Raw genomic sequence first — 14613 nt, 5'->3', positions numbered from 1 at the left:
ATCTGTTCTAATCTATCCACCCATTATCCATCCATCCATACAGCCACTCTATAATCCATCCATCCATCAAGAAATGACCTACTGTATCTATCCATTCATCTTTCTATCCATCCATCGTATTTATTTCTCATCCATAAATACATTTAGCAATCCATCCATCCATCTATCTGATTCATCATCAGTCCATCTATCCTAATCCATTCACCCATTATCCATCCATCTATGCAACCAATCTATCATTCAACCATCTATTAAGCAATCACCTATCTATCCATTCATTCATCAATCCATATATTATACTTATTTCTCATCCATAAACACCTTCTGCAATCCATCCACCTGCCCATTATCTATCCATCCACACATTCATCAATCCATCCATTATCAACCCATTCATCAGTTCATCAATCTATAATCTATCTATCATTCATTGATTATATATCATTGATCCATCTTTCATTAATCCATCTAACATTCATCCATCACCTATCTGTCCATCCATCATCAATCCATCCACCTGTCCATTATCTATCCTTCCATCCATGCATTTATTTCTCAACCACCTATTCTCATCTATCCATCCACACATTCATCAATCCATCCATTATCAACCCATCCATCAGTTCATCGATCTATAATCTATCCATTCATTCGTTGATTATATATCATCGATTCATCTTTCATCCATCCATCCATCTATAATTAATCAATTATCCATATATATAAAATACAAACGTTCAAATTTGAACTGAAAGTATGACATCCAGTCTGTTTCCACTATATAAATAAATACATATAAAAATAATACTAAAAATAAATAAATAAATAAATATATTATTTATAGATAATATAATATAATATAATATAATATAATATAATATAATATAATATAATATAATATAATATAATATAATATAATATAATATAATATAATATAATATAATATAATATAATATAATATAATATAATATAATATAATATAATATAATATGCTCCTGGTTGTATTTTTACGTCCGCTAAACCACAATGATCGAACCAATCAGAATCCAGTGCGTCTCAGCCCTCAGAAAACTCCACCTCCCACAATGCTCTGCTCCATTCTCAAGCTCTCGAACAGGATCACAGACGTCTTTCAGGAGGAAATAACGGGTAAATATTTGATGTCCCGTGATCGCTTTCTCGCTTAAGATCCGTGCCACCAACAGGTCAGCCGTTTCGAAAACGCTAGAAGTGCAGGATAGTGATTGTAAACGCCTGGATGTGTGTTTGTGTAGCTTGATCTCGCGCTTGTATTGAAGAATAGAGCAAAGCCGATGTATTTACATGCTGCACGCGCATTGTACGCGATCTGACCTGCGGATCTGCCCGATAAACTCTTGCATATGTCTGATATTGAGTGAAAATATCATGTAGAGGTGGATAGACTGGATTTAACGAGGTAAACGGGTAACTTGCCTCCATAGGCTAAGCTGGCAGTGGGTATCAGTAGATTATGGCAACAAGCTGGTTTAATCATGCACTGTGTGCTTTAATGGTTTGTTATTAGTGCTAATAACCTTCCAGCATAACACAAGGCCATTATTTCGGTCAGATGTCTTGGAAGCTGACAAACATTTCTGTTGCAGGACAGGCTGACTTTCAGGGCAATGGCTGATGTTCCTTTTCTTATTTCTGAGGCTACTTTTTTGTAATGTCTATTTGATGCATGTTTGTTTAACACTATAATGACTTTAAATGTTCAATTGAGGGAAATCTCTCCTTTAAAATGATTAAGTAACATAAAAAGTTATTAAACTTGCACTCAGAATATGATTTTTGTTGCTTGTTTAAGCTACTTATTAAAAATGAGTTGAAACAACACAATTCGTAAGCGTTTTGGGGGGACAACTTAATTGTTTTATGTTCTATCCATGTAAATTTGTAAACATGATTAAGTTAACTTAATTTATTTGTGTTGGGATAACATGAAGGAATGGACTATATGCACAGCTAGTGTTTTTTTAGCCAATGATGAACTTCCGGTGAAAGCTTTGTGGCTATTTTCAATTTCTTAAGGTTCCTTTTACAGCATCGATGTTGTAATGTAATTAAAACATAATCAGTTAAATAGACTTAAGCATCCATTTGGTTGTTAAAGTGTAAAAAGAGATGAAAGACCGTTTAAATGCAGCAGTAGGCCAGTGCAGAAATTCCATTGAAAATACTGGGGTAAAACTAATTTACATATTTTAAAGACTTAAAATTATAATTTAATGCAGTGCTTCTTGTTTGGTCTGATACCCACTTTCTATCGTATCTCAGCCTGGCAGTTTTTAAAAGAAATCAGATCTTAAAGGAGGCGATTATGCATGGGATGACAATTAAACCGGCCCTGGGACTGGCTGACTGAAATTAAAAGTCTGTGTGCACATAGTACATTTTGTGGAACCCAGGATTTATATACAGCCATGTAAAATATAGAAAGCACTCGGTAGTTCTCAGTTTCTCTGGGTTTACAAGTTATAGTTATGTGTTTGAGTAAAAACGTGACCATATTTCTGTTTTATATATAAAATAAATGTAAAAAATATTAAATGGAAATTGTTCCAAATATGGCATGTTTTCTGACAGGCTTATATTCGCTTTTAGACAGCACAATAGCAAGGTTTTAACTTTAGACTAGTTGATAAATTAATCATCGCTGGATTACCTAAAAGAAATTTCTTATTCTGTCAAATTATTATTTTCTGGGAAAGAAAATGTATTTGAAATTTGAAAGAAATGTTATAAATTTTTAGTAGGATGAACCAAATATTAAGTGTTTACTCAAACACATAACTAGAAAATCCAGTACATCTGAGAAACCGAGAATGTTCAGGTCCTCTTATATTATTTCTCCATCCATCCGTCCGTCATTCTATCTATCTATCTATCTATCTATCTATCTATCTATCTATCTATCTATCTATCTATCTATCTATCTATCTATCTATCTATCTGTCTGTCTGTCTGTCTGTCTGTCTGTCTGTCTGTCTGTCTGTCTGTCTGTCTGTCTGTCTGTCTGTCTGTCTGTCTGTCTATCTATCTATCTATCTATCTATCTATCTATCTATCTATCTATCGTTTTATCGTTCTGTCGTTCTATCTGTCATTCTGTCTCTGTTGTTCTATCTATGCGTCATTCTCTCTAGCTGTTGTTCTATCGTTGTATTGTTCTTTCTGTCGTTCTGTTTATCTGTCGTTCTATCTCTCTGTCATTCTGTCTATCTGTCTTTTTATCCATCTGTCATTGTCAATCTGTTGTTCTATCGGTCCATCCATGTGTCATTCCATCTATCTGTCGTTCTATCTAGATGTTGTTCTATCATTCTATTTATTTGTTCTATCATTCTATCTATCTGTCGTTCTGTTTATCTGTCGTTCTATCATTCTGTCTTTGTCGTTCTATCTATCTGTCGTTCTGTTCATCTGTTGGTCTATCATTCTATTTTTCTGTCGTCCTATCTATCTGTTGTTCTGTTTATCTGTCGTTTTATCATTCTATCTATTTATCTATCTGTCGTTCTGTCTATCTGTTATTGTCTAGCTGTTGTTCTATCGGTCCATCCATGTGTAATTCTATCTCTGTCGTTCTATCTAGCTGTTGTTCTATCGTTCTATTTATCTGCTCTATCATTCTATCTATCTGTCATTCTATCTATCTGTCATTCTATCTTTCTGTCATTCTATCTTTCTGTCGTTCTATCTTTTTGTTGTTCTATCTATCTATCTATCTATCTATCTATCTATCTATCTATCTATCTATCTATCTATCTATCTATCTATCTATCTATCTATCTATCTATCTATCTATCTATCTATCTATCTATCTATCTATCTATCTATCTGTTCAGTAATATTGAATTTATGGCAAAGAATAAGTCCTTTGCCTGGTTTTTAAAGTAAAAAAACTCAACATAGCATAAACAAAGTAGCAAAATGTTAATTTTCGATGGAAATTTGAGAGGTTTTTGCATCTGAGCTCATCATATATACTTCAATAATGGACTTATATTCACAATAAAAATCAATGTAAACCATTAATAGCATCAGCTATAGCACTCAATACTGTAGCATGAGGAATAGGTGTATTTATTTTTAACCGATATCAATTGACTGCCATTGTTTGCGCAATAATAGACGAGCGCTATTGATGTCTATCATCTGCTATGATGTCTGCTATCGGTGTGTATTTGCGAACCCTTCAACTCCACATTTGACAGAGTGACTGTTTTTGTTTTCACAGGTGCTCGGCTGTCTGAAACCCGATCTTCAAAATAGCAAGCATGGAAGAAAGACCTTCAAACCAACCATATTCATTAGTTCTCTAAATCGAAATCTCCCATCGTTGGATTCCTCCCTGTCGTAGCCTTCTCAGTTTAATGTAGCGTTTTTTGGATGCGGGTTCGGCTTGTGCTGTTTATCAGTGCTGGAGGAAAAGGCCTAATCCCAAATCCTTCTGGAGGGCGCTAAGACACTGCCTGACTCGGATTAACTTCATATTAGATTTGCCAGACAAGGGAGGAAGAACACCTGCTTGTTTTTTTACAGGCAAATCTAGGCTGCGTTTCTCTGGAAATATTTTGCGGCAATTTTTCTATTGGACTTTTAAATCCAAATAAATCCTTGTGTTGGGATTGAAGAGTTTGGTTTGGATATGTGATGATGATGGTAAAGGAATAGTGAGCAGGAGTGAATCTGGATCATTAGATGAGCTGAGCTGGACGGAGAAGAAAAAAAAAAGAAAGGGTGAAGAAAAAGGAGAGTCGTTCTTATTCTGCTGTGGTGTTTGCTCGGTGGAAACCTGCATTGGTTGCGATGGCGAGTCAGACTGGAGTGAGCGCTGCTGTGTGAAGGAATTCACTTGACACTGTAAGTCAGAAAACACACACACACATGCGTATATATTTTAGAAAGTGAAGGCTGATGTGCTGGGTGTGATGTCATGAAATGGTTTTGAGCTTAAATATTAATCAGCTTGTGCATAATTAATTAGATCCTTATATGCCATTTGAAAGCTGATCTGAAAAAGGGGAAAATCCTTAGTGTTGTTTTGTTGGGAACACACAGGTTCCTTGTCCTTAAACAGCAATGTATAAACAAAAAATCTATAATCGTAAAACAAATATTTAAATAATTGTAACCAATATTACAAAGTAAACCCCACGATAAAACCCCACGATAGTTTCGGTTTACTTTCTCGCTTGTTTTCCTGTCGATAACTATTTTTGACCCTTGAAGATATCTTTTGAGAGATTTATTTTTACATGCACAAACAGCAGCAGCCTAAACAACAGAACATCTTTGTCTAATTTTACCTTCAGCTCTTCTGTGAGAGGAATATATTCATGTTTGTTGATTTTATATAAATGAATGTTTCATTTAATAACAAAATAAATAACCTGGTCATGTAGCCTATCATTTTCTATTCGTTCAAGATGTTTTGATGTTTTGATTCGTTCAAGTTCAAGATGATGGCACTAAGGACAGTAGGCAAGATTCTGATAGTATGATAACCTCCTAGGGCTTGAGTGTCCACATTCGTGGACAGCACATTTTAGCTCTTGAGTGGCTATTTAAATTACTTTGAATGTTTTATATTTTGTTTCAGACATACAGTGTCATCCTGCAACTGTTTTGCAGCATATGAAATGTCCCAAACACTATTTTTAACTGTTTAAAATGGAAAAAAAAGTTTTTGCTCTCTGATAGTCAAAGCAAGTAAAAAAAAAATTCTATGTTAAATATGCATTAAAAAAAAATCTGAAATTTTTTTTTACGTAAATTCGGACCATAAGTCCACATATATGGACATAATTTTTCTCTAAAAGTACATTTTATCAAAAGATTATACTTAGGTTTTTATTCTAATTAGGTTCTAATAAGCCCAAATAGCAAAGAGAAATAAAAAATGCATGTAAAAAAAACAGCTTGGGCCTTAATAGGTTAAAAATATCACGGTTTCGCAGTATTGTGCTTACTGCTCTAAAACCTATTCTTTTTAAATGTCTGGGTAAAAGAAGACATTTTTCCCCTTTGAAAACAATATATATATATATATATATATATATATATATATATATATATATATATATATATATATATATATATTTATTTATGCTGGACATACTGTTGTCCTAAAAACAAACAAAAAAGTAAATAAAAAAATCTTACACATACCTTAGGAACAGTATTACAGAAAATGTTGGCGGTTTTAAAACCTTGACTTTTCCAAACCGTGGTATACTTTGAAAACGGTTATCGTCCCATGCCTAAAGGACGCTGTTTACATGGTAGACTCTTAATCAGAGTTATCTTAATCGAATTCTTATTCTAAAATCTAATTATTGGTGTCCATGTAAACATACTCTGTCAATTTTTTTTGAGACCCCCCAAAATTATACAAATCTTGTTTTTAGGGGAGCCTAGGTCCCCCGTAGTTCTTACCCTGGCTTTAAGTATATTTTGTTATGTGCTTTTGTCAGTTTTCTCAATACTTGTTATAGTTTGTTTTTAGTTATAGTCAATTGATTGCTTTATTCTGATTAGTCGACAAGACAACATTACAATTTTATATTTATTAATGACATTTTCAGTTAGGTTAATGTGCTTTATTATGTGCAGTTGTATTAGTGTTTTTATATTTTTCTTTTTGGTTTGCTATTTTAATACATTTTTAAGTTTTTAAGGTTTTTATTTTAAATATTAAATTGAGTTTTAGTGAATTTTTTATTTTTTTGGTAAATATTTCCATTAAGCATTAACTTATTTTGACTTCATTCTAGTTTGTCTTTTCATTATGTTGTCAAATTTCATTCAAGAAGTAGCCTTGGATAAAAATATCATGGTATCACAGTATTGTGCTCACTGCTCTAAAATATATTCTTTTTAAATGTCTGGGTGAAAAACTAAATCTTTTTTTCCCCTTTGAACACAATACCTGCGTCCCAACTCACATACTTTTGCACTATTCTACGCCATTTTGTAGTATAAATAGTGTAAGTAGTGCGTTCACACTGAAAACGCTAAAGATAATAAGTGCACTTTAATTACCGGGATGATATACTCATTCAGCCGGTAATATGAAGTGTGGGCGGAGCTATCGGGCGTACATGTTGGATAACTTTATTCAAATTTAGATTATATAGATTGTGAAAACAAAATTTTCCTACGAGAGTGATTATGGTGCCTCCCGATGGTGAATGCGGTTATACTCATGGCAGGTAATTGATAGTTTGGTCATTTATTTGCCAACCGTCAAACGTCATTAGGGAAAAGTTTTGAATTTAAACAAGTCAGGCTAAATAAATTAAATGATTGACTTCTGCTGTCTTAGTTAGTTTTAAAAACGCAGATTTCTTTACAATTTAAAATGGCATCTTTGGATATTTTTTCTGCTGGACATACTGTTGTCCTAAAGAACAACAACAAAAAAATGTAAATAAAAAAGCTTACTCATACCTTAGGAACAGTATTACAGAAAATGTTGGCAGTTTTAAAACCTTGACTTTTCCAAACTGCCTTTTACCTTGAAAACGGTCATCAACCCATGCCTATTATACAGTACATACAGCATTAATATTTTATAGATGTGTTCCATCATCACTCAGCTGACAATTGTCCCAAATGAACAACATGCGTATTCTGACCTGATTAAAATAGATAAAAGAATGAGTTCTATTCAATTCTATTATCATTTGAAATAAAAAAAAATATATTATATTGAATGGATGAAATGTACAATATGCAATGTTTTGATTAAAAAAGAACACATTCTAATGTATGTAATGTATCTAATGCATCTAATGTATGGAAAAGCTCTATTGCACCTCTTCGTCTTGTGATTTCTGTACATCCTTTACAGATTTTTGTGTGTCTGGGCTTCTGATTCACTTCAATACATCTTCTTATGCCATTTTTATTCACCTCAAATTGTGTCCGTTCATCACTGGATGCGTTTCATGAGTGGCTGCACATTTATTCATGATTTCCGCACAGCGAGTAGATTGGAACTTGCGTGTCTGAGAACATTACCTACTAACGGAATGAAAACTGCTGAAGAACTGTGTCCTGCTCGGTATTACATCCAGGCCTGTCGGAGGAGGTTTGATGAAGTGCAGGGGACACGTCCTCGGTGTAATGACATCTGTATGCACACAGCACACACACACACACAGGCTTTGCCAAAGGGACATTAGATTCCCTGTCTGGGCTCCCGCTGTTCAGAACCTGTGTTGTTCTTTTCCCCCCTCGCTTTCTTGGGATTGAATGGATGAGGACAAGGGGCACTTTGAAGGAGGCTGGAATTGGCCGTGGTTTCGGTTGCAGTTGACAGATCGCCGTCCCCAATGTGTGTCTCCTTGCCCTCTTCAATCCCATGAGCCCCTGCTGTAGAAACCGGAGAGCAGAGGTGGACTTTAAAGCGGACGCATTATGCTCCTGTTCGTAAGATGCCAAATAAACCTCTAAAATGCGTCTGTGAAGTTTCGGACTAAAATACATCGGATCGGATTTATTTTATTTTATTAAATCTACCCTTATTTGGGTGTGAGCAAAACATGCTTTTTTGCATGTGTCACTTTAAATGCAAATGAGCTTTCAGAAGAGGGCGGGGCGTTTTTACATTCAAAAAAGAAAAAAATTATGTGTGCTGTTTGTCCAAACTAAGTATGTAAAATGAGCTGAAACAACACAATTCTTAAGATTTTTTTAATTAAATTAATTGTTTTGTTCAATCAACTTAATTTTGTAAAAGCTAATAAGTTTTCAGTTCTTGCGTTTGCATTTAAGATCCAAAAGTGCTCAAAGTTGTATTTTCGTGTGAGGATTATCTGGCTGGACAAAACGTGTAAGTGTAATGAACTGTGTTTGAACACAGAGCTTATTATTTGCAATCTTCGAAAAGCCTATGGGAAAATCCTATAGGGATTTTATCAAGGGTTTTATGCTAGCAGCCGATTAGCCTACAAGGTGACGTCACAGTTCCTCCACGCTATTTTATGTTTTCCGTTTCTTTAAAACCCACCAAAAAGCCTAATTTTAGAATCGGGCTCATTACAGCAGTCTACACTAGTCAATACTTTTATTTTGCATTTCTTTGTACACCTAGTGCATTTTAAACACGTTTCACTTCTTGTTCTTGCTTTATCCATCAAAATAATAATAATATTACGTTTTATCATATATTTAAATACTTATGTATTGGTGTGGTGGTGCAGTGGGCAGCACGTTCACCTCACGGCAAGCAGGTTGCTGGTTCGAGTCTCGGCTGGGTTAGTTGGCATTTCTGTGTGGAGTTTGCACGTTCTCTGGATTTCCTCCGGGTGCTCCGACATGTGGTATAGGTGAATTGGGCACGCTGAAATTGACCATAGTTTATGAGTGTGTGAATGAGTGTGTGTGGATGTTTTCCAGTGATGGGTTGCAGGTTGAAGGGCATCCACTGCATAAAACATATGCTGGATAAGTTGGCGGTTCATTCCGCTGTGGTGACCCCAGATTAATAAAGGGACTAAGCCGAAAAGAAAATGAATGAATGAATGTATGGGTGCTTCCCAGTACTGGGTTGAGACTGGAAGGGCATCCCTGTGTAAAACATGCTGGCAATTCATTATGCTGTGGTGACCCCTGATAAATAAGGGACTAAGCCGAAGGAAAATGAATGAGTTTAAGATACAGACATAGTTTTAGCCAGACAGCATATTAACAAGCCAATTCAAAACGGTCATTTGGAAACCTCCAAAAATGAAGTGACATGCTTGTTTTGGATAACGACATTCAATTGACCTTCATTGGAAAAGCAGCCATGTGTAAAATATGTGTAAAAAAACAAATATATAATACTTCACCAACATTCTCCCTTATATTTCCTTCAATCTTCCTTCAGTTTGTCCTCAATGGCTCGGATGTTCATTGGTTTATCCAACAACAGAACATTTGTAATGTTTTTCTTGCACAGACGTTGTAAATCTCTAACTTCTATAACGTCTAAACAGAAATGGCATCTGCTGAAGTGGTGCTATGAGTGGAAACGTGTAGATTTAGGGGTGGCTTACAGGAAAAGTATGAACAAAAGAAAGTTCCTGGGTTCCTTTTTGACATTTTCTGTGTTGTTAGATGCACCAGAAACCGATTATAGCCCTTAAAGTTGGCAAAAGTCTTGATGCTAAAGCTGTGGTGTTTTGTGTCCTCCACATTAGCATCTGTCAGATAAGCAGAGGAAGATGAAGCTAAAGAAGCAGGTGACGGTCTGCGGAGGGGCCATCTTCTGTGTGGCCGTCTTCTCCCTCTACCTGATGTTGGACCGTGTCCAGCACGATCCCGCCAGGAGACAGAGCGCCGGGAACTTTCCGAGGGTACGTCGCCAATCGCTTTATGAAGTCTTTTTGTCCTGGATTACATTTTTTGCTGTGTGGGTCTGTTTGAATGGCTCCATTTATCAAAGCCTTCTGTGTGTGAATGCATGCGTGTGTGTTTTTGAAGGCTAGCAAGTGTAAAGCAAGTGATGTGAGCGTTTCTGGCTCAGGCTGGAGATAATTAACTACTAAATTAGCTGGTAAATGACTCTGTGTTAGTGCTGTTTTTTCACCACCACAAACCGAAGGCTTTTTAAATGCAAAAGCTAATTATTAGAAAAAAAGTGCGGGTGTCCTTTTGAGAAATGGTGTGCAGGGCTGACGCAGTCGATGGCGCGTGAATTAGCACATTTTATGTGCTTAAAATGGCCTCAAGAGAAATAATGCACATTATGGAAATGTAGATGTTGTTTATATTCAAAGCTTGTAATGAATCTGAATTTTTCAGTTTGATTGTCAGGGAGTTTTGCACCAGCGAACATTAATGACATTTGATGTTAGTAATGCTTGCTCAAGCTAGAGATTTGAAGAAACTCCCAGTCGGGAGAATTATGTTTTAACATGTAACTCGTTCCTCACCTTTTCTAATGCGGATCAGAATGATGCTCCAAATCATGCAGCTTGTTGAAGAGAGGTGTTTTATTACTTTTCTTTGCCATCAGACTAGTGATCCGCCTGGGGGATGATAAAATAGCGGAAAAAAATGTAATTATGGTGATGTAAGGAGATCTGTACATATAAAAGAACCAGAATGTCATCTCTCTTGAAACTCTCCAGGAAAAAACTAGAGAAAAATCTCAAATACACATTTACCAAATATATATCAATGCATGATAAATCATAATATATCCATATCTTACAAGTTATTGGTCATTGAAGACGTCTTTATAAATTTTATTTATTTGTATTTATTTTTTTATTGATTTTGTTTTTTATTCATTTTTATTTATTTATTTTTATTTCATTTTTATTTATTGTTATTGATTTATTATTTATTGATTTTTTTTATTTTTGATTCATTTATTTTTATATATTTTTATTAATTTTATTTATTTTTTACTTGTATATTTTTAATTTTTTATATTTTTTATTTATTTTTTATTAATTTATTTTTATTTCTTTATTTTATTTATTATTATTATTATTGATTTTTTTTATTGATTTATTTTTATTATTATTGATTTATTATAATTTTTTTATTTATTTGAATGATTTATATTTGATTTCTTTTTTTTATTCATTCCTTTTTATTTATTTATATTTATTTTTTATTGGTTTATATTTATTCATTGATTATTTTCATTTCTTTATTTTTATTTATTGTTATTGATTTAATTTATTTCTTGATTTATTGGTTTTATTTTAATTTTAGTTTTTTAATGGATTTATTTATTTTTATTTTCATATTTTTTTTTATTTATTGTTATTAACACTTCTTAATAAAAATAAATAAAAATGTATTTTTATTGATTATTTTTATTTCTATATTTTTATTATTGTTATTGATTTAATTTATTTTTTATTGACAGATTTTTATTGATTTTATTTTGATTTATTTATTCATTAATTGAGTCATTTATATTCATTCTACCATTTCACATCTTCTCATCAAAATTGTATGTAATCATTTAGTAAATAAAAATGTAAATCTCAATATATATATTTAATAATTAATTTATATATATATAAATAAATAAATACATTTAATAAGTAAATACATAAATAAATAAAAATGACCCATGTATCTGAAATGGATATTGTTTTATTGTTTCTTCCCTACTACAGGTATTCAAATGTTTATTTATTTATTTATTTTTTTATTTATTTATTTATTTATTTATTTATTATTTTTAATTGCAGTTTTGGGATGCCAGTTTAGTTATGTGTGAGTTTGAGGTCAGGATGTTTTTCTTAATTTATTACAAAATGTCTAGTTCTGATGGTGAGTTCTGTGACTTGTATTGTGTTGAGTGTGTTGGTGTTCCAGTAGATGTGTTACCCGGTCAGCTGTACCTCCTCCTGGTCAGTCGTGTGATGCTGTAGACTTGTGGTTGGTAGATAGATCACACCTCCGTCCCGCTCCTTGTTTTCAGAGCCAGATTTCGGTGTTGCAGAACCGCATAGAGCAGCTGGAGCAGCTCCTGGAGGAGAACCATCAAATCATCAGCCACATTAAAGACTCTGTGCTGGAGCTCACCGATACGGGTGCCATCTCTCCCAGCGGACACCTGCCCTTCCGGAGTGCCAATGGCTCCTGGGTGCTGCCATTTGATGGACGGCCCACATTTCTCTCTGTTAAGCCGCTGGACTGCCAGTTTGCTGTAGGCCGCAGGAGCCAAACTGACCTGCAGGTGAGAGTGGACAGTTTGAGGAAAAACTTGATTTTAATGTTTGTATGGGAGAGTATTGCAGTGCAGTTTTGGGATTCACTTGTTGTGGTTTTAGAGTTTGTGATTTCTGGATAAAGTTGGAAAGAATCAGTAATCACAGTTCTGTAATCCCTGTTCATGTAGTCACTTATTTTAACAATGCATTTTGTATTTTAGTAAGGTAAATATCAAGGGGCTTCGGGAATTCTGTGTATAATTTACTATTTAAATCACAGAATATTTTCTTGTTAAAAAATTTGTTTCTCTTGTTAAAAATTATGATTCTGAAATTGGACATTTATTATATGAAAAATAAGTTATTTTTGAGCTAATAATATAGAAATATTGCAAAAAAAAATCTTATAATAATATTAAATATTATTGCCTGGATTAGATTTCTGTATGTTTTTATTTATTTTTATATATAATTTTATTCATTTTTTAAAATAATTTTTATTTATTTATTTATTTATTATTATTTATTGAATTATTTTTATTTATTCATAACTTTGATAATTTTTTTATTTATTATTTTATTTATTTATAATTAATTAATTTATTTTTATTTATTTTATTTATTGTTTTTAGTTTATTTTTACTTATTTTTATTGATTCATTATTTATATTTATATTTATTTCTTATGTTTTTATTTATTTTTATTTATTTTGTATAGATTTTTATTGGTTTAATTAAATTTTTATTGATTTAATTAAATTTTTATTTCTTTGTTATTTATTTGTTTTGATTTTAATTTACTATTTTATTAATTAAATTTTTTTATATTTATTAATTCTTTTTTATATTATATTTTTATTTATTTATTATATTTCTATTGTTATTGATTGATTTATTTCATTTATTTTATTTATTTTATTGATTAACTTTGATTTATTATTTTTATTTTTTAATTAATCTATTTAATTTTTATTTATTATTTTTATTATTTTATTTTTATTTATTTATTATTGATTTTATTTTATTTATTTTAAACATTTATTATTTGTATTTATTTTTATAGATTTATTTTTTTAATTTTTACTTTTTTTATTGATTTATTTTTACTAATTTATTTTTAATTCATTCATTCATATTCCAGTACTTCACATCTTATAATCAACCTTTTATTTATTAGCCATTTTTTCATATTTACCAGATGATACTAAACACTACAATTTTTTACATCAGATTTAAATTACATTTGGCATAATGCATAAATCCTCTAAGGTATACCATCATACTATAGTAAATATGAAGTCATTGTAGAGCACTACCTCAAGAAAAGCCCTTCCCCTTTATAAACAGTAATAATAATTTCCTATAAAAATGACCTTTAATAGCAGTGTTGAAACCCTCAGATATGGGTTATATTGCAATATTTTGAGCACATCACAGAATATCTGTTCAAAACACCTCTAAGACCTGACATGTTGTGAACGGGTGCTTTTAGTCTCCATTGGGTGCTTCAGACTCTCGCCTACACTAAATACAGTTCTCGTGTCATCTGTCACTTATATCAAATTGCCAAGAGACCTGGAATTTATTAGAAACCCTCCCATATTCTCAGTTTTATGAAAAATTGCTGCTTATCACATTATTTCTGTTTCCAAGGCTTTAGTAAATAAATCTGTTTACACTGGCAGACTGACTTTCATCATCATAATCTCTGAATTGATTATTTGGCTGCAGATGCTGGATGTTTATTCCTTGCTGAACTTCGATAATGTGGACGGAGGGGTCTGGAAGCAAGGGTTTGAGATCACCTATGAGCCCAACGAGTGGGACGACGAGCCCCTGCAGGTGTTTGTGGTTCCGCATTCGCACAACGATCCAGGTAGGGATGAAAAGTTAAATTGACTGCAGCATGTATCAA

The 14613-nt window shown here is 32.7% G+C and overlaps 1 protein-coding gene across 3 annotated transcripts in view; it reads left to right on the top strand.

Moving 5' to 3' along the window:
• Positions 1 to 1099: 1099 nt before the first annotated feature.
• The window catches only part of man2a2 (mannosidase, alpha, class 2A, member 2), a 65648-nt gene continuing 52134 nt past the window's right edge, over positions 1100 to 14613 (top strand). For 2 of the 3 annotated variants that reach the window (XM_056451424.1, XM_056451426.1), the window contains exons 1-5: positions 1100 to 1149; positions 4265 to 4890; positions 10218 to 10373; positions 12467 to 12724; positions 14430 to 14574. In XM_056451424.1, coding sequence (XP_056307399.1) covers positions 10242 to 10373; positions 12467 to 12724; positions 14430 to 14574 — 535 coding nt within the window. In that variant the 5' untranslated portion in view covers positions 1100 to 1149; positions 4265 to 4890; positions 10218 to 10241. Of the gene's footprint in view, positions 1206 to 4264; positions 4891 to 10217; positions 10374 to 12466; positions 12725 to 14429; positions 14575 to 14613 lie in introns of all 3 variants that reach the window. The other variant, XM_056451425.1, reaches the window with a different exon arrangement.

Source organism: Danio aesculapii, chromosome 25, assembly GCF_903798145.1.
Source record: "Danio aesculapii chromosome 25, fDanAes4.1, whole genome shotgun sequence".
In the NCBI taxonomy this organism is placed as follows: Eukaryota; Metazoa; Chordata; class Actinopteri; order Cypriniformes; family Danionidae; genus Danio; species Danio aesculapii.
This window is presented reverse-complemented; position numbering and strand designations above follow the sequence as displayed.